Source organism: Acinonyx jubatus, chromosome D4 (genome assembly GCF_027475565.1).
Source record: "Acinonyx jubatus isolate Ajub_Pintada_27869175 chromosome D4, VMU_Ajub_asm_v1.0, whole genome shotgun sequence".
NCBI classification, from domain to species: Eukaryota; Metazoa; Chordata; class Mammalia; order Carnivora; family Felidae; genus Acinonyx; species Acinonyx jubatus.
Window position 1 is genome coordinate 75,317,389 of NC_069391.1, and position 23,507 is coordinate 75,340,895.

The following is a 23,507-nucleotide window of genomic DNA, read 5'->3' on the forward strand; positions in this document are numbered from 1 at the left end:
TGTGTGTGTGTGTGTGTGTGTGTGTGCATGTGCGTGTGTGTGTGTGTGTACCACTTCTTTGCCCACGCATCTACTGATGGACATGGGTTGCTTCCATATTTTGGTTATTGTAGATAATGCTGTAATAAACAGAGGGGTGCATATATCTTTATAAATTAGTGTTTTCATCTTTTTTGGATAAACTCAGTGTTGGAATTACTGGATCATATGGTAGTTCTGTTTGTAATTTTTTGAGGAAACACTCTACTGTTTTCCCCAGTGGCTATACCAATGTATAGTCCTACCAACAATGCACAAGGGTTCCTTTTTCTCCACATCTTCACGAATATTGTTGATTGTAGCCATTCTGACAGGTGTAAAGTGATATCTCATTGTAGTTTTGATATGCATATCGTTAATAATTAGCAATGTTGAGCATTGTTTCAGTATCTGTTTGCCACCTGTATGTCTTCTTTAGAAAAATGTTTATTCATGTCCTCTGCCCGTTTTTTAATTGGATCGTTTGGATTTTTGTTTTTTTTTTTGGTGTTGAGTTGTATAAGTTCTTTATATATTTTGAATATTAACACTTTATTGGCTACGTATGATTTGCAAATATTGTCTCCCATTCAGTAGGTTGCCTTTTTGTTTTGTTGATGGTTGCCTCTGCTGGGCAAAATGTTTTTTATTTTGGTGTAATGCCAACAGTTTATTTCTGTCTTTATTCCCCGTGCCTGAGGAGATCTATCCATAAATATTTTGCTAAGGCTAGTGCCAAAAAAGACCACTGCCTATATTTTCTTTTAGGAGTTTTATAGTTTCGGATCTTTAACCCATTAAAATTTTTTTTAAATGTTTATTTATTTTTGAGTGAGAGAGTGAGAGAGAGTGGAGGAGGGGCAGAGAGAGAGGGAGACACAGAATCCGAAGCAGGCTCCAGGCCCTGAGCTGTCAGCACTGAGCCTGATGTGGGGCTTGAACTCATGAATCACAAGATCATGACCTGAGCCGAAGTCGGACGCTTAACTGACTGAGCCACCCAGGTGCCCCTCTTTAATCCATTTTGAGTTTATTTTTGTGTATGGCGTAAGAAAGTGGTCCGTTCTCTTGCATGTAGCTGTCCAGTTCTCCTAGTGCCATTTGTTGAAGAGAATCTTCCCCATTGTACATTTTTGCCTCCTTTGTCGCAGATTAATTGACCATATAGGTGACAGTTTCTTTTTGGGCTCTCTATTCTGTTGTGTTGATCTGTGTCTATTTTTGTACTTGTGCCATCTTGTTTTGATTATTATAGCTTTGTAGTATATCTTGAAATCAGGAAGCATGATACCTCCAGCTTTGTTTTTTCTCATGATTGCTTTGGCTATTTGTGTTCTTCTGTGGTTCTACACAAATTTTAGGATTGTTTTAGTTTTATTAAAAATGCTGTTGGCATTTTGGTAGGGATTGCACTGAATCAGTAAGTTATTTTGGGTAGTATGGGTGTTTTAACAATGTTAATTTCTCCAGTCCAAGAGCATGAAATGTCTTTCCATTTTTTGTGTTGTCTTCATTTTATTTAATCACTGTCTTATAGTTTTCAGAGTATAGGTCTTTCATCATTTTGATTAATTTATTCCTAGGTATTTTATTTTTTGCATTTGTAAATGAGATTGTTTTCTTAATTTATCTTTCTTCGACTTTGTTATTAGTGTACAGAAATGCAACATTTTTCTGTATATTGATTTTATATGCTACAAATGTACTGAATTCATTTATTCTATTAGTTTTTTTGATGGAGTCTTTAGAGTTTTGTATGTATAGTATCATGTTGCCTACAAATGGTGACAGTGTTACTTCATTTCTGATTTGGATGCCTTTTATTTCTTTTTCTTGTGTGATTGCTGAGGCTAGGATTTCCAATGCTGTGTTGAATAAAAGTAATGAGAGTGGATATTTTTGTCTCGTTTCTGATCTTAGAGGAAAAGCTTTCAGTTTTCACCATTGAGTATAATACTAGCTATAGGTTTTTCATAGAAGACCTTTATAATGTTGAGGTATGTTCCCCCTACATCCGTTCTATCGAGAGGTTTTATCATGAATGGATGTTGAATTTTGTCAAATGCTTTTTCTGCATTTATTGAGATAATTATGTTTTTTAATCTTTCATTTTGTTAATATGTATCAAGTTGATTGATTTATGAATATTGAACTACTCTTGTATCCTCAGAATAAGTCCTAACTGATCATGGGGAATGATCCTTTGAAAATATTGTTGAGCTCAGCTTGCTCTTATTTTGTTGAGGATTTTTGTATCTATATTCATCAGGGATATTGGCCTGTAGTTTCCTTCCTTCCTTCCTTCCTTCCTTCCTTCCTTCCTTCCTTCCTTCCTTCCTCTCTCTCCCTTTCTTCTTCTTCTTCTTCTTCTTCTTCTTCTTCTTCTTCTTCTTCTTTTCTTCTTCTTTTTCTCCTTCTCCTCCTCCTCCTCCTTCTCCTCCTCCTCCTCCTTCTCCTCCTCCTCCTCCTTCTCCTCCTCCTCCTCCTCCTCCTCCTTCTCCTCCTCCTCCTCCTCGTCCTCCTCTTCCTCCTCCTCCTCCTCCTCCTCCTCCTCTTCCTCCTCCTCCTAGTGTCTTGTCTGGTTTTGTTATCAGGGTGATGCTGGCTTCATAGGATGAATTTGGAAGCATTCCTTCCTCTTCTATTTTTAGAACACTTTGATCCTATGGCCTTTTTCTTTTATTACAGGTACTTAAATATTTTTAATTTGTGTATATTTTTCCCCAAGAGTAGGGACTAAAGCCATTTAAATGAGAAAAAATTAATGGCTTTTTATTACCTACTTCTAAGCCAAGATAAAGGCACGGTGACATCTATTTTATTGACAAGGTAAGGAAGTGAACAGATAGTAGCAATTTTGATTCCAATCGATTAATAAGTCAGTGGTGTTGTAAGTATAGGCCCCAAATCTTATTTTATATCAGGTGTCGCCTATTGCTATATCTCCAAATTAAAACAAAACCAAAAAAGGCACCTCAAAGCATCAAGTAAAAATGACTCCATTTACTTATTCTCTCAATTAATGAAGAAATATAATTTAGAAAACTTTGATTTATCTTAGTTACAATTTCCATTCAAGATACCAGCTAGGAAGAGAAAGAATTTTGATTCCAATCATTTTGGAACAAGAAGATATTATATAAAATGCTGGCTGTTTGTTTTCAGCCTAATAAAGATGAGGAATCTAAGAGAGAACAGACTGGTGATTGCCAGAGGTAAAGGGTGAAGGATGTCCAAAGGAAGAAAATTTTACTTCTAAAATGAATAAATCCTGGGAATATAATGTGTAGCATGATGGCTATAGTTAATAATACTGCATTGTATATGTGAAAGGTGCTAAGACAGTAGATTATAAAAGTTCTCATCACAAGAAAAAATAAGGCTGTAACTCTAAAGTGACAGATGTGAACTAGACTTATTGTGATGATCACAATGTCTATAAATATTGAATCACTACTTGTACACCTGAAACTAATGTAATTTTTGATGTCAGTTATATCTCAATAAAAAAGAAGAGAAATCTAACCCCATAATAACAAAAACACCCTCGTTCCATCCTAGAATAGCAAATTCAATATTTTCTTCAAAATACAACAGCCACGTTTTGGTCATGTTTCCTTTTCTCTCCTCTTTCTGGTAAGTCTTCGGAATGATAAACAACTCCACCCAGGAACTAGACAAGATTGGAGTCAATCTGGAATTTGAGTTCTTTTTCATTGGGTATAAAAAATCTTACTCTCTAGTTGCGCTAAATATCTGGAAAGGAATAAAAAGCTCAGAAAAAAAATCCACTATTTCCAACAACTAATCATTACATGGTGTAGAGAAAATGTCTCAAAGTGACTGATTTCACTTTTCTCTAACTCTTCTAGAGGTTGTCTGACTCTGGTTCAAAGATGAATCTACATTATTAAAATGGAAGAAAGTCAAGTTTTCTCTAAAGGATGATATCCTGTCTCACAAGAAGAATCTGAGGAAAATCTATGGTACGTTATTCGTATCTTTTAAAATTTATATTTGCATTTTATTAAAATTATGAAATTTTATGGTTTACTAACCATGTCCTCTTCAGATCTCCCTAATGGTTCTAATATTTTATGAAAAGCTATTTATTTCTGCATTGTGTGATTTATTTTCCCTTCTTGGCCCATAAACAAAGTTTGAATAGAGAAAACATCATATCTAGATCCCTGGGTGTCTTGAGCCGCACATCTCCCCTCTAAGTTCCAGCAACTCTCAAATTCAATTCAACAAATATTATACATTTATTATATCCTAGGCCCTGCTGCTAGTTCTTTTGGTAGCACAGTGTATAAGTCATTGAGCTTATTCTAAGTAGTTTAGCGTCGAGGCAGAAAAATGTGTATGCACCAAATATTACACAGATCAGCTGTAAAGAGTATTATCGTTGGTTTGCAAATAAGAGGAGGAAAGAAAAAAGAATGAACTCAACTGCAGAGATCAACAGAGACCCCAGAAAGTGACAGTTGACTTCGGCCAGGACAGTGTAAAAATACACAAAGTCCAACATATAGAAACTTTATACAGTAAGAGAAATTTTCTAATTTAAAATGAGAAATTAGCACTTAGAATGTTCTAGTCACTCTCCTGTGATTCCCACTGAACAGTGTAGCTCTCGCTATTCTGGCAGGTTGCCTTGTAAAAGACTTGGTTCAAGGTATGTCGCTTGTAACAGCCAGAGGGGGCCTTCTAGTGGGATCACAACCGTTGTCAGCTTTCAATTCCCAGTATTCCAGTGAGCCCTCAACATTGTAGACAAAATTTCTTAAAGGAGTGAATGAACTAAATATTTCAGTAGTACGCTGCGGAGGGAGTGAAACATTCTAATTTATCTCTTCTTACAAGTTGATTCTTTTGGATTTTGAGTCCCCAGATAGCCTAGGTCTGGTACAGATGTTATTTTTTCCCAGGGGCTACCCTGGGTCCCCTCTGTAGCCAGATCAGCTAAGGGAAGAGTGGGCACAGTGTGTATCCTTAGTGATCACGGTTGTCATTGTTTCCAAGTTTTGAGATTTTACAGAGAGGCAGACACACACCCACACCCCCCCCCACACGTACACACCCCTTTCTGTGATACACAAAGATGCTAGCTAGCATGGTCACGCAACATACAATAGTAGCAAACGTTGAAGTGGAGACCACGAAAGTTAGCTGGGATGCGAAACCTGATGAGACGCTATGGTCTGAAGGAGGCAAAATGTGAAGTCAAGACAGTCAAGACATTTGTCCTGGCTCCCTGCAAGAAGGACCACCTCCTGTGACTTCACAAGGTATGCTGGAATTTGCTTATCTTTTCAACTTTAGTACTTCTATTACTTACGTTTAGGTCTACGTGTGCTTCCGAGAAAATTAGCATTTTACCCTTAGATGGCTGATAAGCCTCTAAATGGAGCCCCTTCCTAAGTGTGATTTTCATTCTTCTGTTTTATTTTCCAAAGCATATGCCCCATTTCACAGTGGCAGGTAATGGCAGGATGGTTTTCAAGGTCCTAAAAACTCTGTTTGGTAGTTACAGATATTATAGAAAATGCATAATTTCCATTTAAGGTGGAAAGAATCCATGACAGTCATCAGATAAATGATAATTCATGTATAATATTTAAGAATTCAAGGACATCTATTAGGGAAAAACCAATAAAAATTCTACTTAATCCTGCCACAGTCTGACCCCTTGCGACCTCATGAGTGTTTGACGAAGCCTTGGCTTCACCAGGCCGCTTATTAGAAACGTAATTCTCAGGCCCTACCTAGACCTGTGAATCAGAATTTGCATTTTAACAAATCCCCCGTGGGATCTGTGTGGACATTAAAGTTTTAGAAGCAGACGTTAACCAATCATAGAGCTTCATGGAAATTCCATGAATAGAAATTACTCCATCAATCTTTAATTTAGGTTGGGTTTCCTTTCAAAGATCTACAGACCCAAATGTTAATTATTTTCAGTGACTTGACTAAGTTTACATTAAGATACATTCTTGGAATTTGGCACCCTCCCTATATTTAATTTTACACCCAATCCAACGATTCTGTGTGGTGTAGACTCCCTCTCCTCTTTTCCACTGGAGAACCAGGTATGCATGGGGAGAAAGGGATCAGTGATTTGAATTAGGGAAGTATATGGAAGACTGACAACTGTTTGTTGTACGGTGGGGATTTTAACTCACTGTCACCATATTGGTTTCTTCTCAAAGGACTGTCTTAGGCTTCAACCAATAGAGTCATTCTGCAAAGGAAAATCCCTATACTCCTGACAAGTTTTTGCGAATCACATGCCAAGTGAGTGAGATTAATTAGGCATTTCTTTGCTTCAGTTCCTTTCTCCCACCATTGTTTCACTCCATATTTGTGACCTTGAGAAGCTAAGGAGAGGTCACGTCCTATGCAACTGGAAATATGGTTGCGGATGTCCCCCACTAGATAGCTAACAACCAGAGGAAAAGATGCCTGTCCTTTCCTAAACTTGGGTTTCGTTAAGATAAGTGACCTCTCCTTTGCCTCAAAAGGGAACATGTCTTGCAGTGACCCTGTCTCATAAGAGTGAGCCTGCTTAGTGGGCATTGATGGTGACATTGGTGATAACAATGAGGATGTGTGGGGAAAAAGAAAAAAAATGCTGTATCAACTCTTTAGGCAAAAAAAACCCAGTGGCATACCCAAGTTGCATCCCAGGCATCCTTCTTCACAAGGCACACACTCTCCATAGTCTGGGTCTTGGACTTCACCTGTACAAGAAGAGGGAGAAACACGATTCACTTTAGTGTTGGAGAAACGTTAATTGCTGTGAAAATATATTGGTGTGTAGCTTATTTTCTGCCCCTTCTCTTTTCTCAGCAACAAAAAATTGTGATTCTTTTAGTTTTTACCTCCAAATTTCTAAGTAACATGATTATGATGCTGCCTTGTGAGTTTATTCTTAGGCACTACCTGTAGTAGTAAAGAGTAGCTTTCTTTCTCCAATACTCCAACAAACACAGACATACGTTCCATCCTCCCAAGTTACAGATTTTGCTAGATTAATACTCAGCATTTATATTATGATTATACTATCATTGTTCACGTTCTGATGACATTGAGGTTCTTTTTTTTTTAATTTTTTAACATTTATTTATTTTTGAGAGACAGAGCATGAGCGGGGGAGGGGCAGAAAGAGAAGGAGACACAGAATCTGAAGAAGGCTCCAGGCTCTGAGCAGGCAGCACAGAGCCCGACGCTAACGCTGGGATCATGACCTGAGCTGAAGTCGGATGCTTAACTGACTGAGCCACCCAGCTGCCCCAACATTAAGGTTCTTGCACACCTTTTTGTTTTCTCTTGTGCTCATATCTGTCTGGCTTCTTTGTTTGTTTTCTCAATATCTGTCCTTGATGCGTCCTCAACTGTACCCTAAGTAGAAATCTTCCCGCTATCGCATTAGTATCTTTTTCACCATCGTCCTGAAGATTCCTTTCATCCTCCTCCTTTGGATGAATTTTCTGGACCTTTATTTTCTTATTTCTTGTCCTATTTTTTTGGTGGAATACACCCTCTACAAATCATTTTCCCAAGAAAGGATGGATGCATGGGAGGTAAAGTTTTCGATAACTTGCGCGATTGAAAATAACGTTTTTTTCTGCCCTCACACGTGACTCATGGCTTGACTGAATTTAGGCTTTAAAAGAGAAATACTTTCTCTTCTCAGAAGTTTAAAGTTTTTGTTCCATTTTTATGTTTCAGTTTCCAGGATCGTTGAGAAGTTCAATGCCATTCTGATAGCCAATCCTTTTTTGTATGATCTCCTTTATTTTCCCCTGGAAGTTTTCAAGATTTTCCTCTTGCAGAAAAAAAAAAAAAAAAAAATCTCAGATTTCCAGATTCTTACAATCACGTGTCTTGTTGTGAGTCCTTTTAAAATCCATTATGCTGAACATGCAGCGGGCTTGTTCAATCTGGAAATTCATGTCCTTCCGTTCTGGGGTTTTTCGGAATTAGTTCTTTGTTAATGTTCTCTCTCCTGTTTCTGCTGTTTACTCTGAAAAGCCTATATTATTTGTTTTTTTTGTTTCTTTCAAGTTTTTATTTAAATTCTAATTAGTTAACATGTCGTGTAATATTGGTTTCTGGAGGAGAATTTAGTGATTCATCACTTATATCTAACACCCAGTGCTCATCACAACAAATGGCACCCTCAATGTCCATCACCCATCTAGCCCATCCCCCCCCACCCCCCCATCAACTCTCAGTTTGTTCTCTATCATTACGAGTCTTTTATGGGAAAACCTATATTATTTGAAATTCCTGGGTGATCCATTATTTTTCTTCCCTTGTCTCCCTTTTCTACTTTTACTTTTTCTTTTGGTTCTACTGTGTCAGTGACTTCAAAATTTTTATCTTTCTACCTCTCTTCTTCATTCTCATTCTCCCATAATTTTTTTTCAAAACAATTTCCAAGATCATATTTTTATTTTCTGAGTATTCTTTTTTTAAATGTACCTTTAAAATGATGTGTTTCAAGTATACATTATAATTTGCTCTCTGTATATACTGCAAAGTGATCATCCCGCAAAATCTAGTTACCATCCATCACCCTACAATTGGTCCCCTTCAGCCCTTCTCCCATCCCCAAGCCCCCTTCCCTCTGTTAATACCAATCTGTTCTCTGCATCCCTGAGTTCGTTTGTTTTGTTTCTCAGATTCTACATATGCGTGAAATCATGTGGTATTTGTCTTTCTCCCGAGTTATTCCACTTAGCATAATACTCTCATGGTCCATCCGTATTGTAAATGGCAAGATTTCATTCTTTTAAAAAATGGATCAACTTTATCCATTCATCCCTTGATGAACATTTAGCTTGTTTCAGTTTCTTGGCTATTGTAAATAATGCTGTGATCGACATAGAGAGGCGTATGTCTTTTCAAATTAGCGTTTTCATATTTTTTCGGGTAAAAACCCAGTAGTGGAGTAGTGGGATCAAATGGTAGTTTTATTTTTAATTTTTTGAGGAATATGCATATGTTTTCCACAGTGACTATGTCAATTTACATTCCTGCCAACAGTGTATGAGAGTTCCCATTTCTCTACATTTTCTCCAACACTTGTTATTTCTTGTCTTTTTGATAATAGCCATTCTAACAGGTGTGAGGTGATATCTCATCTTGGCTTTGATTTGTGTTTCCCTAAAAATTAGTGAGGCTGAACATCTTTTAATGTGCTTGTTGGCCATGAATAAAAGTATTTATATATTTTTTTAAATGATTTATTTATTTTTGAGAGAGCACAAGTGGGGAAGGGGCAGGGATAGGGGGACAGAGGATCTGAAGTGGGCCATGTGCTGATAGCATTGAGCCCGATGTCGGGCCTGAACTCACGAACTGTGAGATCATGACCTGAGCCAAAGTTGAGGGCTCAACTGACTGAGCCACCCAGGCACCCCCATACTTTGTATTTTTAAATCTGCCTTTCTAAATCCTTTTTTTTTTTTTTTTTAAGTTTTAAAGCCTATACTACATTAGTAAACACAAGCAGAAAAGGAATGAGTATCTCATTTGTTCTACAAACATCTTGGAACTCTTTGCAGCATTAGACCAGGCATAATTCTTAAATAGAGCAGAGAACGTCTGTAGCATTCTCAGAGCAAAGAAAGTCTGTAGCATTCTTAATGGAAAGGAAAAAAAAAAAAAACACTACAAGTCCTGTTTTCTAATTTCTGTCTTCCCATGTACGATAAGGGATTGGGCAATAGCAGTAACACATACAATTCATAGAACATTGAATATTTTCAAGGAGCTTTAGATAGGCTTATTTTCATTGGCTTCTCACAGGAACCGTCGTGGTGCAATGCTCACCCTTTCACACATGAAGAAAACAAGGCATAGAAACATTAGACTGATTTCGCACAGGGTCCCATACCTAGTAATTGGGAAGGAGAACGTTGTCAGGACTTTTAGGTTCTTATCTGATTTTCTCTCCATTATATCGTGCCCACGAACTCTCAATTCAAGATCAGTTTCTCTGTGATTAGTTGCATTCCTGTGTCTCTGGAATGTGTCTTGGGGAACCCAGAGAAAGGTGTGAGGAGGGAGAGAGAGGAGCAGTCATCACTGTCCCCACTGCACATATAGTCACGTAAAGTCATCCCGGGTGCCAACATTAAAACCTGGAACACAATGCAGATCTCTGGGACGTCTACATCCTGGTGCAAGACAGTGGCTCAGAGCAGACTTACCTTGTCCACACGCCGACTTCTGGCAAGTATGGTTGGTGGGCACTAGGAAGTAGCCTCCCGTGCATCGTACACAGATGCGTGCGTTGTGGCAAAGCTCACAGTTGTCAGGGCAGGGCAGGCAGGTGTGCCCCTCAGCAGGGTAGTAGCCTACTGGGCAGCGCTCCCAACATCCCCCCTGATACAGGAAGCGCTCCTGGCCATGCTTATCTGAACAGACAGAGGGGCAAGAAAAAGAAAGAAAATGTACGAAATTAACCAGGAAGCTAATATAACCTAAGATATATATACATATTTTTTAAATGATGTAACTGAGTATTTTGGCTCCTCGGGGACCAGGAGTATATAAGAATTCATTTAATGAAAAGTACAATATCTATATCCTTATAGTAGAAGAGTTTTCATCGTGGGGAATAATTTTTCAACATTTTGCGTATTTGAGCCAATAGGGACTATTCCCTGGGATGTCACTGCAAAAGCAGAAACCACAATCTGTGGATAACTATGAGTCAGAGTGTGTTTCATCTTCCCAAGGGCTCCTTTTGGTATCTGTGGAAGCTGTCAGACTTGGGGGCAATAGAGATCCTGTGACAATAAACAAATGCTTACCGATAGAACCATTTTTGGAAGAGGGCAGTCTTTTAGAAAGAGTCTGAATTCTGTTGTCAAAATCACACGCTTGTGTTAACTGTCTAAAGTCTGAATTTTTGCAGAGGTACCAACTCCTATGAAGACAGTGTATTAAAGCGCTAGACCAAGCACAGCTTTTTGGTTCCTTGAATGGATTTTTGAAAGTCCTGAGCTTCTGACAACATTGGAGTCTACATGGAAAAAATAACCGTACGTCTAGTATAAGACTATGGGAATTTGGTTTGGGAGGGAATAGAAAATTCAAACCAATTATCAACTCACAGTTAACAAAAAAATCATTATAATAAGTGTGTGTGTGTGTGTGTGTGTGTGTATGACAAAATTAATATAGATGCTCCTAGAGGTCTCCTGCCCTCACCCTACTGGAGCCTTTGCGCTGAGCGTGTTTAGGTTATCGATCTTCTCTGAATCACGTCTCCCATATGCTCCTGCCTCTGCAGAACGGCTGACCTGTCTTACCCAAAATAGCCAGAGTCGGGTGTTCACTTGTGATCTACCACATGAAGATCCAGAACCATTGACCTTCAAGGTGCGAGGCTGCTGAAATCTGTGGATGAAGATAGCGCTAACTCCATGTTGCACATGCAGAATCTTAACATCAGTATGGTGGACTGGACCACGTGAAATTGCAAACATTCACCTATTTTTGTGTCCATACACTTGGCACTTTCAAATGATCTAACGTCATGTTTTGTCCTTAATTAAATCCCTAGTTCAGATCCAACTTAAAAATCACGCCCTTGGATCCTGGGCTCTTCTCTGTTTGTGATTTCATGCCAGGAGTCTGCTGGTTCCCATGGGGCAAAGAAGATAAAGACAACTGCCATAGGGGTGGTGCACACAAGTTGCTGCCCTCTACAACCTTGAGTTGGGGGAACGTTATCCTTTAAGGGAAGGAGAATGTTTGGGAGGATATGATGTGCATTTGGTGATTCGACAGCTACACGTCAAAACGGAGCACAAACCCCCGATCTGGCGGAACATGGACTCTTGAGACCACAAAAGGGTCAACCTTCCAAGCCATGTTCTTCTCAGACACATTATGAAACCCTAGCAAACCCCATGTCCACCAAGATTCATTCAGAAAACATCCTGTTTTTCGGAGGGCCAAACTTCTCAGATACAGGTAGGAAGATTGGAAGAGAACAGTGAAAAGTATGGTATTGGCACAAAAACAGACACATAGGCCAATGGAATAGAATAGAGAACCCAGAATTGGGCCCAAAAATGTATGGCCAACTCATCTTTGACAAAACAGGAAAGAGTATCCAATGGAAAAAAGACAGTCTCTTCAGCAAATGGTGCCGGGAGAACTGGCCAGCAACATGCAGAAGAATGAACCTGGACCACTTTCTTACACCAGACACAAAAATAAACTCAAAATGAAGGAAAGACCTAAATGTGAGACAGGAAGCCGTCAAAACCCTAGAGGAGAAAACAGGCAACAACCTCTTTGACCTCAGCTACAGCCATTTCTTACTCGACACATCTCCAAAGGCAAGGGAATTCAAAGCAAAAATGAACTATTGGGACCCCATCAAGATAAAAAGCTTCTGCACCGCAAAGGAAACAATCAATAAAACTAAAAGGCAACTGACGGAATGGAAAAAGATATTTGCAAATGACATATCAGATAAGGGTTAGTATCCAAACCCTGTGAAGAACTTACCAAACCCCACACCCGAAACACATAATCCAGTGAAGAAGTGGACAGAAGACATGAATAGACACTTTTCCAAAGAAGACATCCAGATGGTCAACAGACACATGAAAAGATGCTCAACATCACTCACCATCAGGGAAATACAAATCAAAACTACAATGAGATACCACCTCACACCTGTCAGGATGACTTAAATTAACAACACAAGAGACAACAGGTGTTGGAGAGGATGTGGAGAAAGGGGAACCCGCTGGCACTGTTGGTGGGAATGCAAACTGGTGCAGCTGCTCTGGAAAAGAGTGTGGAGGAGCCTCAAAAAATTAAAAATAAAACTACCCTATGACCCAGCAATAGCACTCCTAGGAATTTACCCAAGGGATACAGGAGTGCTGATGCAGAGGGGCACTTGTACCCCAGTGTTTATAGCAGCGCTTTCAACAATAGCCCAGTTAGGGAAAGAGCCTAAATGTCCATCAACTGATGAATGGATAAAAAAAGATGTGGTTTGTATATACGATGGAATACTACTTGGCAATGAGAAAGAAGGAAATCCTGCCATTTGCCGCAACGTGGATGGAACTGGAAAGTATTATGCTGAGTGAAATAAGTCAGTCAGAGAAAGACAGATACCGTATGTTTTCACTCATATGTGGATCCTGAGAAACTTAACAGAAGTCCATGGGGGAAAGGAAGGGGAAAAACGAGGTACAAACAGAGAGGGAGGCAAACCACGAGACTCTTAAATACAGAGAACAAACTGAGGTTGGACGGGGGTTGGGGGGAGAGGGGAAAGTGGGTGATGGGCAGGGAGGAGGGCACTTGCTGGGATGAGCACTGGGTGTTGTATGGAAGCCACTTTGACAATAAATTATATTTAAAAAAATGAAGAGAACAGTGAGAAGCTCCTCCCTCTTCCATCCGGCAATTGCTGTACGTTCCCTGCATCCTCACGCGACATCCCCCCCGGATCCAGAGGCTTGGCGACAGCCGGGCATATAATGAATTCTAAATACGTATTTGTTGAATGAATGAATGAATGAATGAGTGGCTAAGTGCATGAATATTTAGCAGTAGCCCTACTCTACATACCGATCTGGATCAGCAACCTAAAACTAAAAAGTAATGATGATGGGCTCAGATATCAGAAGCGATGTTCTCCCATCCCATTTGTATTGTTCAGACATGGCTTTATTATTTGAACCACTTTGGGTATTACAATTTGAGTTTGAAAAACAGACTTGGATGGTCTTGGGATTTAAAGTACATGGAGCCTGTAAAGGAGTTCACATAGATGCCTGGATCCTGGGCAGCTCTCCCCACAGGTCTGGTCCAGGGTTACACCAAGATTTGCTCACATTTCTAATAGCCTGGGTCGTATGGCAGCTCATTTAGCTCTGGCTGATAATTTGGATATCCCGTTGATCTAAATACCATGCATAAATGGCAGGCTACTTGCTCAGAGTCTCAGAATTTAAATTATTGTAATGATATATAAGAGAAGCTGGTTCTAACAGTAGAAGGGATATTTTTGCTGGGTGCTACACCTCATGTGATCATATGAAACAAGATATAAAGTGCAAGAAACTCTGAGAGGGGTTCCGATTGGTTTTCGTTTACACGTGAGAGCAATTCGCTATTTCCGGAGCATCTCTTACGGCTAAATTTCGTCACAAGAGAAGATAGACTAATGTGAAGATACCACATGTCTTCAGGAAGAAAGGAAGGTTGAAGGCGGAAGGCAAGAGGGGGAAAACAAGGATTGCGGGAAAGGATGAAAGAAAGGCCAAGGGACCCTGAAAATAAACCGTGTGAAGTCCACTTCAACGTGTTTCTTACTGTAGCTGCTGGGGTGGGGGGGTCGATTTTAGCTTTGCGTTGGTTCAGTTTGGTAGAGAACAAATCTGGAAAAGAACTTAGAGTGAATCTTCACCAACAGAGCAGAGCTGGCGGTTGGCACCTCCAAAAGGATTCAGACCTAAATTCTTAACAGCGTTACAATTGCACAAAGGTGAGATTTCTCCAGACTGATGGGAAACGCTGATGGTGTGTAGATGGGACTCCCTAGTCAGAGGGTTTCAGGGTTTTATTAAAGCCTGCGGATACGGAACTGCGTCTGTCCAATCATCCCTTGTTGTTAGCACTGTTTCACCTGCTGGCTGTGCTAATACAAGTATGAGGGACACCGTGCTCTTAAGAGGAGAGAACCCTCCTAATCAGAGCTTGCTCAACAGTACCCTCTCCAGCAAGCCTTTTCTGCTGGCTCATAGCTGAAAGTGATGCTTCTTCTCTGACTTGTGGTAGGATGCCTTCCTTCGTTTGGTCTTTAATATATTCTCGTTTTACAATACCTAACCACAACCCCCTCTGTTAGAGCGTCCACTCCTTGAGGGCAGGCGTCATACAGTCTTTTAGTGCATTTTCCACGGCAGCTCTGTGTAGCAACCTGTACGTGCGAGAGTTACGGTGCAATTTTGTGAAGACGGGAGTAAATCGACTTTTAGACAAAAAATGCAGAGGAGACATCAAAGCGTTTTATGTGTGGATTGGTCCACGTAATTACGGGATGCTGCAAACATTTCAGACATTTGTTCAGTATTCAAGTGAATCCTTAATTTTGTACTATGCGTGAAGATTTAGTAGGTTTCAAGTGTGCAAGGGATTTTGGATGCCGTCTTGTCTATGTGTCCCCTCTCCTTTTCTTTTCTTTTCTCTTTTCTCTTTTCCTTTCCTTTCCTTTCCTTTCCTTTCCTTTCCTTTCCTTTCCTTTCCTTTCCTTTCCTTTCCTTTCCTTTCCTTTCCTTTCCTTTTCTTTCTTTCCTCTTTTCTTTTTCTTTTCCTTTCCTTTCCTTTCCTTTCCTTTCCTTTCCTTTTTCCTTTCCTTTTTTTCTTTTCTTTTCTTTTCTTCTTTTTTTCTTTTACAAACAAGGAGAGACTTAAAAGAGGTGGAGAGACTGGTTTAATATCTTCTAGTTCATCAGTAACCAAGCAGGAAGTAGGTCCCCTCGTGGCTGGTTCTGGCATTCTTTCTCCTGAACCATTGATTCAGTTATATTGTGGGCCTTCCACCTGCCGAATGCTCTCCTTGCACTCGAGCTGGTGCTCAGTTAGACACTGTCCGCTGCTCTTAGAGGACATAGAGCTTTACGGACAAGACAGATATCAAGTTTGAGGACACCTGTAAAGGGGTTAAGTGGAGGGTCTCAGGATACACGTATGGAGCAGTCCCAACTGAGACAGGAGATTGGGGCAGCCCTCATGGAGGGAATGAAGTTGACACGGAGACCTAAAAAGTAAACAGAGGCCAGGCAGACAGCGAGTGGGGAACATCTCCATTGAAGCAGTTTTGCATCTCGAGAAATTCACATGCCCACAGGAGGAAGTAGGTGCAAATAATGAGTGGTAACAGTAGCAGTAAGGGTAGTAGTTAATATTTACTGAGTACTGTTCATGTGGCCAGCCTGGTTTTAAGTGATTTGGTATTTTATCTCATTTAATCTCATTTCATTTTCATAATAACCTTAAAAGCAGAAACCCTTTATCACCCTCTTCGAGATGAGGAAGGACACAGAAGGAGCAGCCTCGCGAGAAAATTTGACATAGATCCATTTTGTTTACGTAAGAAACGCAAAAAAAAAAAAAAATTAACTTGCACCAAGAAATGCGTTGTCCCCCATTTTCCTGCAAATGCATGCTGCTTGCGATTTGTTCTTCATTTTTCTTGGCTTTATCACAAGCAAGAATAAAGATGAATCATTCTTTTTTCCCCGGGACAAAGCAAAAACAGAAGCAAGAACGAAAGCCCGGGTTGTTCTTTGAAAGTTTTCAATATTTAAGAAAAAGTTTATTTATTTTGAGAGAGAGAAGGAGTGGGAGGGGCAGAGAGGGAGGGATAGAGAATCTCAAGCAGGCCCCACGCGGGCAGCGCGGAGCCCTACGCGGGGCTTGAACACGCGAACTGTGAGATCATGACCTGAGCAGAAGCCAAAAGTCAGATGCTTAACTGACTGAACCACCCAGGTGCCCCTGAAATTTACCAATTCTTAAACACGGCTTAAATGTTAAAAGTATCATGGGAGTCAAATAAAATGTGAACCTGACTCATGTGAGGTCAACGTTGGGGGCAGGCGTATGAGGGGAGTCAAGGGTCAACCTGCAGAGGACCTTTGAGATCACGGAGTATAATCCAGTGACAGCAGAGACTTAGACTTTTTAAGGTGCGACACAAAAAGTTCTATTTTTGTGTTGAAACCATTCCTTTGTTTCTACAGTAGGGCTCTAACAACTTCTAAATGGCATAGCTCAGGGCTGAAGAGGCCTTAACACAGCATCTATTTCAATATTTCTCTTAAAGACTGAGTCCATCTTCCTTAACATCCTAGCTTTTCACTTTGACCTCAGGAAATCTTAGCTTCACTGTCTCATGTCTAACACCATGTCTGCATGACCTTTCTTTCCCCTTCTCCAGAAAGACACCTCTTAGCTTCTCTCTCATCTCCTTAGGGGCAGTGAGTCTGTGTCTACAATAATGTGAACTCGTTTCCTGACGAGAAGCAGAAGCTTCAAGGTCATGCACACTCTCCAGTGAACGGCCGCCTAATAACCCCTTGTCCCCGGAGATGAGGCTTCTGAGTCAAACCAAATTATGGCCAGTGGGAGAACAGGTTTGAAGAAAGGGAGAAGAGAAGAGCCGGATTTCCTCACCTACTCCACAGGAAGTGCAGTTGGAAGGCTCATTTCCTTGGCATTCTTGGCAGGTGTAATGGCACAAATGGCATTGGTTCTGAAATTCAAATTTCCCTGAGGGACATTTGAAAACGCAGTGGCCATTGTCAAAAATCCTAGAGAAAGAGCAGATTTCAGAGTTTGTAAGGGTGACTTTCTGGAATGGCTGTAAGTGTTAGGACATGTGGTGTTCACGTTTCACTGCACAGACTTGGTTTCATCGTTCCAGAAACAAGGGTGAATGCCTGGGACTGATCATCTTAGAACATGTGGAATATTAGTCATGTACCCATCCTTGGCCCAAGGTTTGGACCCAACAGCAGGCATGCCAGAAACTGGCTCAGGATGCAACCGTGATTCTGGTTCCAAACAAGCTAACCAATGCCTGCAGGGATTAAACCCATATTGTGGGGCCCGGCCAAACATAGTCAACAATCAGATGGAGGTCTTTAAACTTTCAAGACATTAAATAGGCCTCTGGATCCAGAGGCCTTGGAGAAAATATTATTCCTTTAGTTATCAGCATGCCCACACTTTACAAGGGAGATGTCAACATCAAGGGCTCTCAAAGGGTAGAACGAAACACTGTCCTGTAGCTTACATGCTACTTATAAACTTGGCCTATGCATATGGCAAGTGATCAATGAACTGATTTTGAGTGTCATTTTTGCAAGCACTTCTTGATGTATCAAGTACCATTTTTTTTTTAAATTTTGTTTGCAAACACCTACAAGGACCCCCCCAGATGGGATAGCGTGTGGGCTTATAAAACCTTTGACTTTATACACATACAATCCATATCACAGTATTTTCATCGTTTTGCTTTTCTTCCTTTGCAAAGTAATTCCAAGAGCAAATGTGGTTAAGTAAGTGGTAGCCAAGAATTTGGCTCTTTCAGATACAAAATGTTCCCCAAGTGCTAGAGTCAGATAGGTAATATGGATAGATGGAGTGAGCTGTAGGGCTCCACCCCCAGAGTTTCTAATCCAGTCGTCTTTGGGGGAGGGAGCTGAGAATTTGTGGTTTTTCAATTCCTGGGTGGTGCTCATGCTGCTGGTCTAGGGAGACATTTTGAGAGCCACTGTTTTCCCTTCAGCAGAAGAATGAGACAGAATGGAGTACTGTGGAATCTGTTAAATGATTCCTAAGTAACACCGGCAGTGCCCAATTGGGTCCGTTAGAGCTTCCTTCCGGTAGTCGTTACTGTATCCCTTGTGAGGTGAGCTGAGCCTGTAGTGCGCCTGTTTCCCCCGAGGGTATGACGTTGGCATCCAGGCCTGAGAGAGTGGAGGGCCTGTCAGCAAAGGTAAGGCTTCTTTCTCTCTCTACCACCTCCTTCCACCCAAGCTGGATGTATCATGGAAGGTCAGGTGTAGGCCCGGGGTGCCCTGGCTTGGCTGAATCCCACCGTTTCCATAGCTAGAGGCAGCCCTGAACTGGAAATGGGCATTTCAGTCACGGGTTGGGAGGAAGTTGGAGCAGGAGCAAGGCGACCTGACCTAGCATGTTGCTTGCAATCTTCCAATGTGTCGCCCCGAAAGCCCGTGTCATTTGCATCTGTTGGGAACAATGGGAAAGCCACCTGGTTCTTGGGTTCTCCGCCTTTCAGGTTCTGGTCACCATCCCCAGCGCTCCTGGAGTGAGCCATCCTTTTGGCCACTGCAGAGCCTGGAGTCCCAGCCCTAAACAGACACGTAGGCACATCTGTTCGTCCGTGTCAAAACAGATGCCCTGCACCATGGTGTATAATGAGAAGGCTGTGCTCCCAGCCCAGACTTGAGTTGACGGCACTAATGCGAACTGGGAATATCCCAGCCCCACCCTGGCTCTGGTTTCTGAGCTAGAAGATTTTTCAAGGGATAATTTGGATGGGACTATCTAAAAAAAACAAAAAACAAAAAACAAAACCACCAAAAAACCAAAAAAACCTCCCTTTAAGAAAAACTGCGTAAGAGCTTTCTGAGGTTTTTAAACAAGGAAGCTGCTAGATGCTCTCCTGGAAGGGAGAATGGGGACATTTATTTGTGAGGATTCTTCCCCCCCCCCCCCCCCCCCCGCTAAACTCAGTTGAAAAAGGGATGAAAAGTATATCATCATGTTTGTCTTTTATAGAAAGAGATGACGGATTTGTTTAGGGGGAAATCATTTCTCTTGGGAGAGGTGATCTAATACTCTCCATGATGGGAACCATTTAGAAGCATCCAGAACGTGGGGGTGGTGGGCTGGAGAGCGAAGCCGATGGTGTCATACTTCTGTGTTTATGTATGGAGGAGGCTGCATTTCTCACTTGAGTACTTGATTTTAAGGAAATGCCAAGCACATAATTGTGCTTTGAAATACCTGCTTTCATATCGACCCTAAGGAAAGCACAGGCGATATACACAGTTGGTTGTTGTTGTTGTTTTAATATAAGAACGTGATTCTTTTTAGAGATCTAAAAAGAGAAGGAAAACCGTCATGCTTAGGTAAAGGCACCGAATTACATCATCCCCTCCATCCCCCATCCTCGTCAAGGAAGATTGCTAAGGAGCTTGAGAAAAGTACCATTTTAAGTGGCACAGATTTTTCCACTGACAGCAACAAATCTTCCCTAATGGAGGAGAATGGATACCCCGCTCTGGGCTCCATGGGGCTGATGACAATTTCCTTTAAAGCCAACTCAAGCCATCTCTAGGACAGCCAGTCATCCAATCTGTGGATTTCTGAGAGAGTCAGGCCAGCTAATCTCTGCAGGGGAGGTATTTCTTCTCCCAAGTCACACATGTTCTTAGCCTTTTCGTAAGCAGTGAACCATTTCAGAGCAGTGAACAGCGCTTATGGAAAGGAAGGACTTGGCAAAACCAAGTGCTAAAGAGTTGGGCAGAGGTAATGTTCTCAATATTGGCACTAAATTTTCTAGACATCCAAGTGTGTGTGTCGTGTGTGTGTGCACACGCGCGTGTGCGTGTGATGGAATTGGAACAGAAGAGCTGGAACGTCAGGGTTAGCTGATCCTCTCTGCTGGTTATTGGTTTGGCCTAAATAAGCTATCACAAGGGCCCTTAGTATAATTTCTTGGTTCTTTAATGTTAAAGCAATGAAATCTGGCCAGAAAAGTCTTTCTTTACCCCTGAATGCAGTGAAACAGGTCAAACAAAACATTTGAGGGTGGGTCAGAACAGAAGTAACTTTTAATGCTTTTAATGAGTTCATCGGGTCTATCACTCCTTCAGTTCTGGGTTGGGCAACCAGCTTGGGCCATCAAGATCATGGCCTTGCAAGGGTGAGCGTGTTGTTGCAAGTGCCGAAGGGGGCACTCGCTTCCTGCAAATTTTCAGTGGTCTCTAAGATGCTAAACCCAAGAGTTTCTGGAAATGTAAAGAGAGAACTAGAATATGAAGAGAGGGCTTCCTAAAGTTTGATTTCCTAAAGTTGGAAGTTATTTGAACTTCAGGATTACATTATTTTTTAAAAATGTGTCAAGGGAAAATGTAAACATACTTAAAATAAGTATACATACAAGACGTAACAGTACCCTTCCCCCTGTATTCACCTCGCAATTTCAGTACATGGCCAATATTTATATTCCCATCAATTTACTTCCCTCCCATATTATTTTGAAGCGAACCCATATTTAAATATTAACACTCCTCTCCTAGATAAAAACTCCTTTAGGGATGATCTTTTCTCTACCAGGACTAGAGCTATCCCAAAGCTTAAGGCGAGGAAGAGACTCCGACAAACCCACTGTCCTGATTATTCTGTTTGTCTCCTTACCCCTAACGCTTGCGTCAGATCCATTTTTTGTCATTCTCTGTCCTGCTGTGTCCTGTGCCCACTGGAAACTGCCTTCCCGAGCTCTTTACCTGAGCTACCTGTAAGTATTCGTCGACCTTGCACCTAACTCAGAGCTGGACACAAAGCAGGTGCTCCAGACCATCTTGAATGGATCTGATTCCACTCAGGGAAACGCTTTGGAAAAGACTTAAGAAAAATACGTTGCTGCCCAAATAAGTCAACACCATCATCTTTCAAAATAGTTTTTTTTTTTTTTTTTTTGGAGTGCTCAGGGAGACGAGCAAAATATTCTTCCTGGGAAACAAGATGTCCTTGAGAGGACACCTTAATTCAAGATCCACGCACACGCTTTTCTTTCTCCAAGAGCTAAATCATGGGCTGCTTAAGACAGTTACACTACCCCAATGGCCGTGGAGCTGTATCTCCTTTCGTGTACCAGTGGGTTTCAGTTTTTTCAATGGCTAGTTATGGTCGTAGAGTTTTTTTCTCACTTTTGATGAGCCTCAGACAGTCATGACTCCTGCAGTATATCCTGGACGATGGTAGCTGCCTTAGTAAACGAATGCTAGTAAGTTCCCTTAGTTCAAAGTTGTCCAAACCTGGAGTGGAATTTGACTGTTGATGCGGTAAGGAGTTAGGAGAAAGAGGACGCATATTCAGAATGATGTCTCTACCTAAGAGTATGTCTTGAAACTGCTTTAAGGCAAACCCAATATTTAGAGGCATAGATAATCTTGAAGAGACCTTTGGAAAATGTCACTGCAGTTAGCACTGAAAGTTCTTAAAGCGGTTCTTGTGTGCCTGTTCCCTTTCCTCCCTCCATCTCTGCCTTCCTTCTTTCTCCTCCTGAGGGAGCTATTTGGAAAGCCAAGCCCATGATGTTGATTACACACTTTATCAAATTCGATTCAAGGCACATGTCTTGAATTGTTACTGTGTGTTGATCACTGTGGGGGAAGAGGGAGACTAACCCACACGATTCCCTCTCAGGATATTCTAGTCCTGAGGACAAATGAAATGAAATGGCGGTTGTCCAAAACAGAGGGAATGTCCATCCTAGGGATTCACCTGATGCTGGAACAGCCTCGTCATACTGGTCTGGAGAGAGACTGCTTCCTACGTATCTAGCAGAGTGGTGATGGGGCTATTCATTCGAACATTCAGTCGGCCAAAATATTAAGTGCTCCACTCAGAGGAGTGTTGACCAAGAGTCCAACAGGCTTCCAACTCTCTCCACTAGAAATTCCCAGTGGATTAGCAGAGATCCTCGTCCCATTCCAATACTTGTTATTTCCCCATCCATTCAGCTACCAAACATTTATCGAGTGCCTACTGTTTTCCTTGCACTGTGATAGGTGATGGAGATACAAAGGTGAGTATTTCAAGGGACTTAGGGAAATACAGCCCATCTATAGAGATACCGAGATTTGTAACTTAATGTTTCAAAATGTCACCGGTGCTCTTATAGAAGTTTATACAGAGCACAGGAAAATGTAAAGAGGAGAAGGTTAATTCTGCGAAGAGGTCAAAATACCTTTGTAGAATAATTCACCCTTGAACTGACTCTAGAAAAATGAGTAGATATTTGATCAGCAGATGGAGATAATGGGTGTGCAGAAGGGGTTGTAGTTGTCAAAGGCACCGTCGTCTTCATGGATGAAAGCCTCTCTAGTGTCCAGGGAGCTGGTTCTGGGAGGGGGTACTGGGCATCATGGAGAGAAGATGTTACAGAGGTGCGCTGTGGCCAGACCGTGGGGAGTTTTTGTGTCATGGAAAGGTGTTTGGTTCTTTTTCCTGCAGGCCCAAGGGGGTGTCTTTAAGGTCGTAAACGCCTCCTCTCTCCAACCTGCCACCCATGAGCTCCCAACCACAGGAGGTACTGAAAGGCCACTCACCTTGTGACAGGGCAGCCAGTGCAGTCTTCCTGAGTGGGCCCCCAGCACTTGGCACACGAGGCGTCACAGATCTGGCAGTGGCCATGCTCATCGATGTATTCTCCTAGGGAACAAAACCTAATTGTTTACCTCGTTTCCACATGGCAGCGCTGCCTCGGCCGTCAGTCTGAGAGCAGCCAGATCGCTCCGTGGCTGCCCGAAAGCAATGGAAACAACACAGAGAGGAGACCTTGGATGGCTTCAGTTGCCGGTCCTAAGTCCTGACCTTATAATAACAACTGCTCCTCTCCCAAGGGCCTCGGAATTTGGAACCTCAAAAAGTTATGAGGCAATGACATAATTTTGGATCTAGTCAACATGTGTTACGGATTAAATAAGTACAGAGAGGCCAAGGGGGGCTTCTCATAGGACCCCTTTACTGAGCTCCTTCTGACTTGCCTGTTAACGGCTGAGAAGGCTTGGACCCCAGAGACCTCCGTTACAGCCTTGGTTCAAGTCAAGCAACAAGCAGGACCCACCCACAACTCTGGGGTTATTATGGTAACTAGTCAAGAAGGGGAG

General features: G+C 41.5%; 1 protein-coding gene across 10 annotated transcripts in view; it reads right to left on the reverse strand.

The window, feature by feature from the left end:
- The window catches only part of PCSK5 (proprotein convertase subtilisin/kexin type 5), a 452,241-nt gene that overhangs the window by 79,634 nt on the left and 349,100 nt on the right, over nucleotides 1-23,507 (reverse strand). For 8 of the 10 annotated variants that reach the window (XM_027041020.2, XM_027041019.2, XM_053205259.1 and 5 more), the window contains 4 exons: nucleotides 22,947-23,049; nucleotides 17,254-17,390; nucleotides 10,242-10,448; nucleotides 6,693-6,761 (listed from right to left, as the gene is read on the reverse strand). In XM_027041020.2, the coding sequence (XP_026896821.1) occupies nucleotides 6,693-6,761; nucleotides 10,242-10,448; nucleotides 17,254-17,390; nucleotides 22,947-23,049 (516 nt within the window). Of the gene's footprint in view, nucleotides 1-6,692; nucleotides 6,762-10,241; nucleotides 10,449-15,488; nucleotides 15,836-17,253; nucleotides 17,391-22,946; nucleotides 23,050-23,507 lie in introns of those variants that run through there. The other 2 variants (XM_053205264.1, XM_053205265.1) reach the window with 2 other exon arrangements.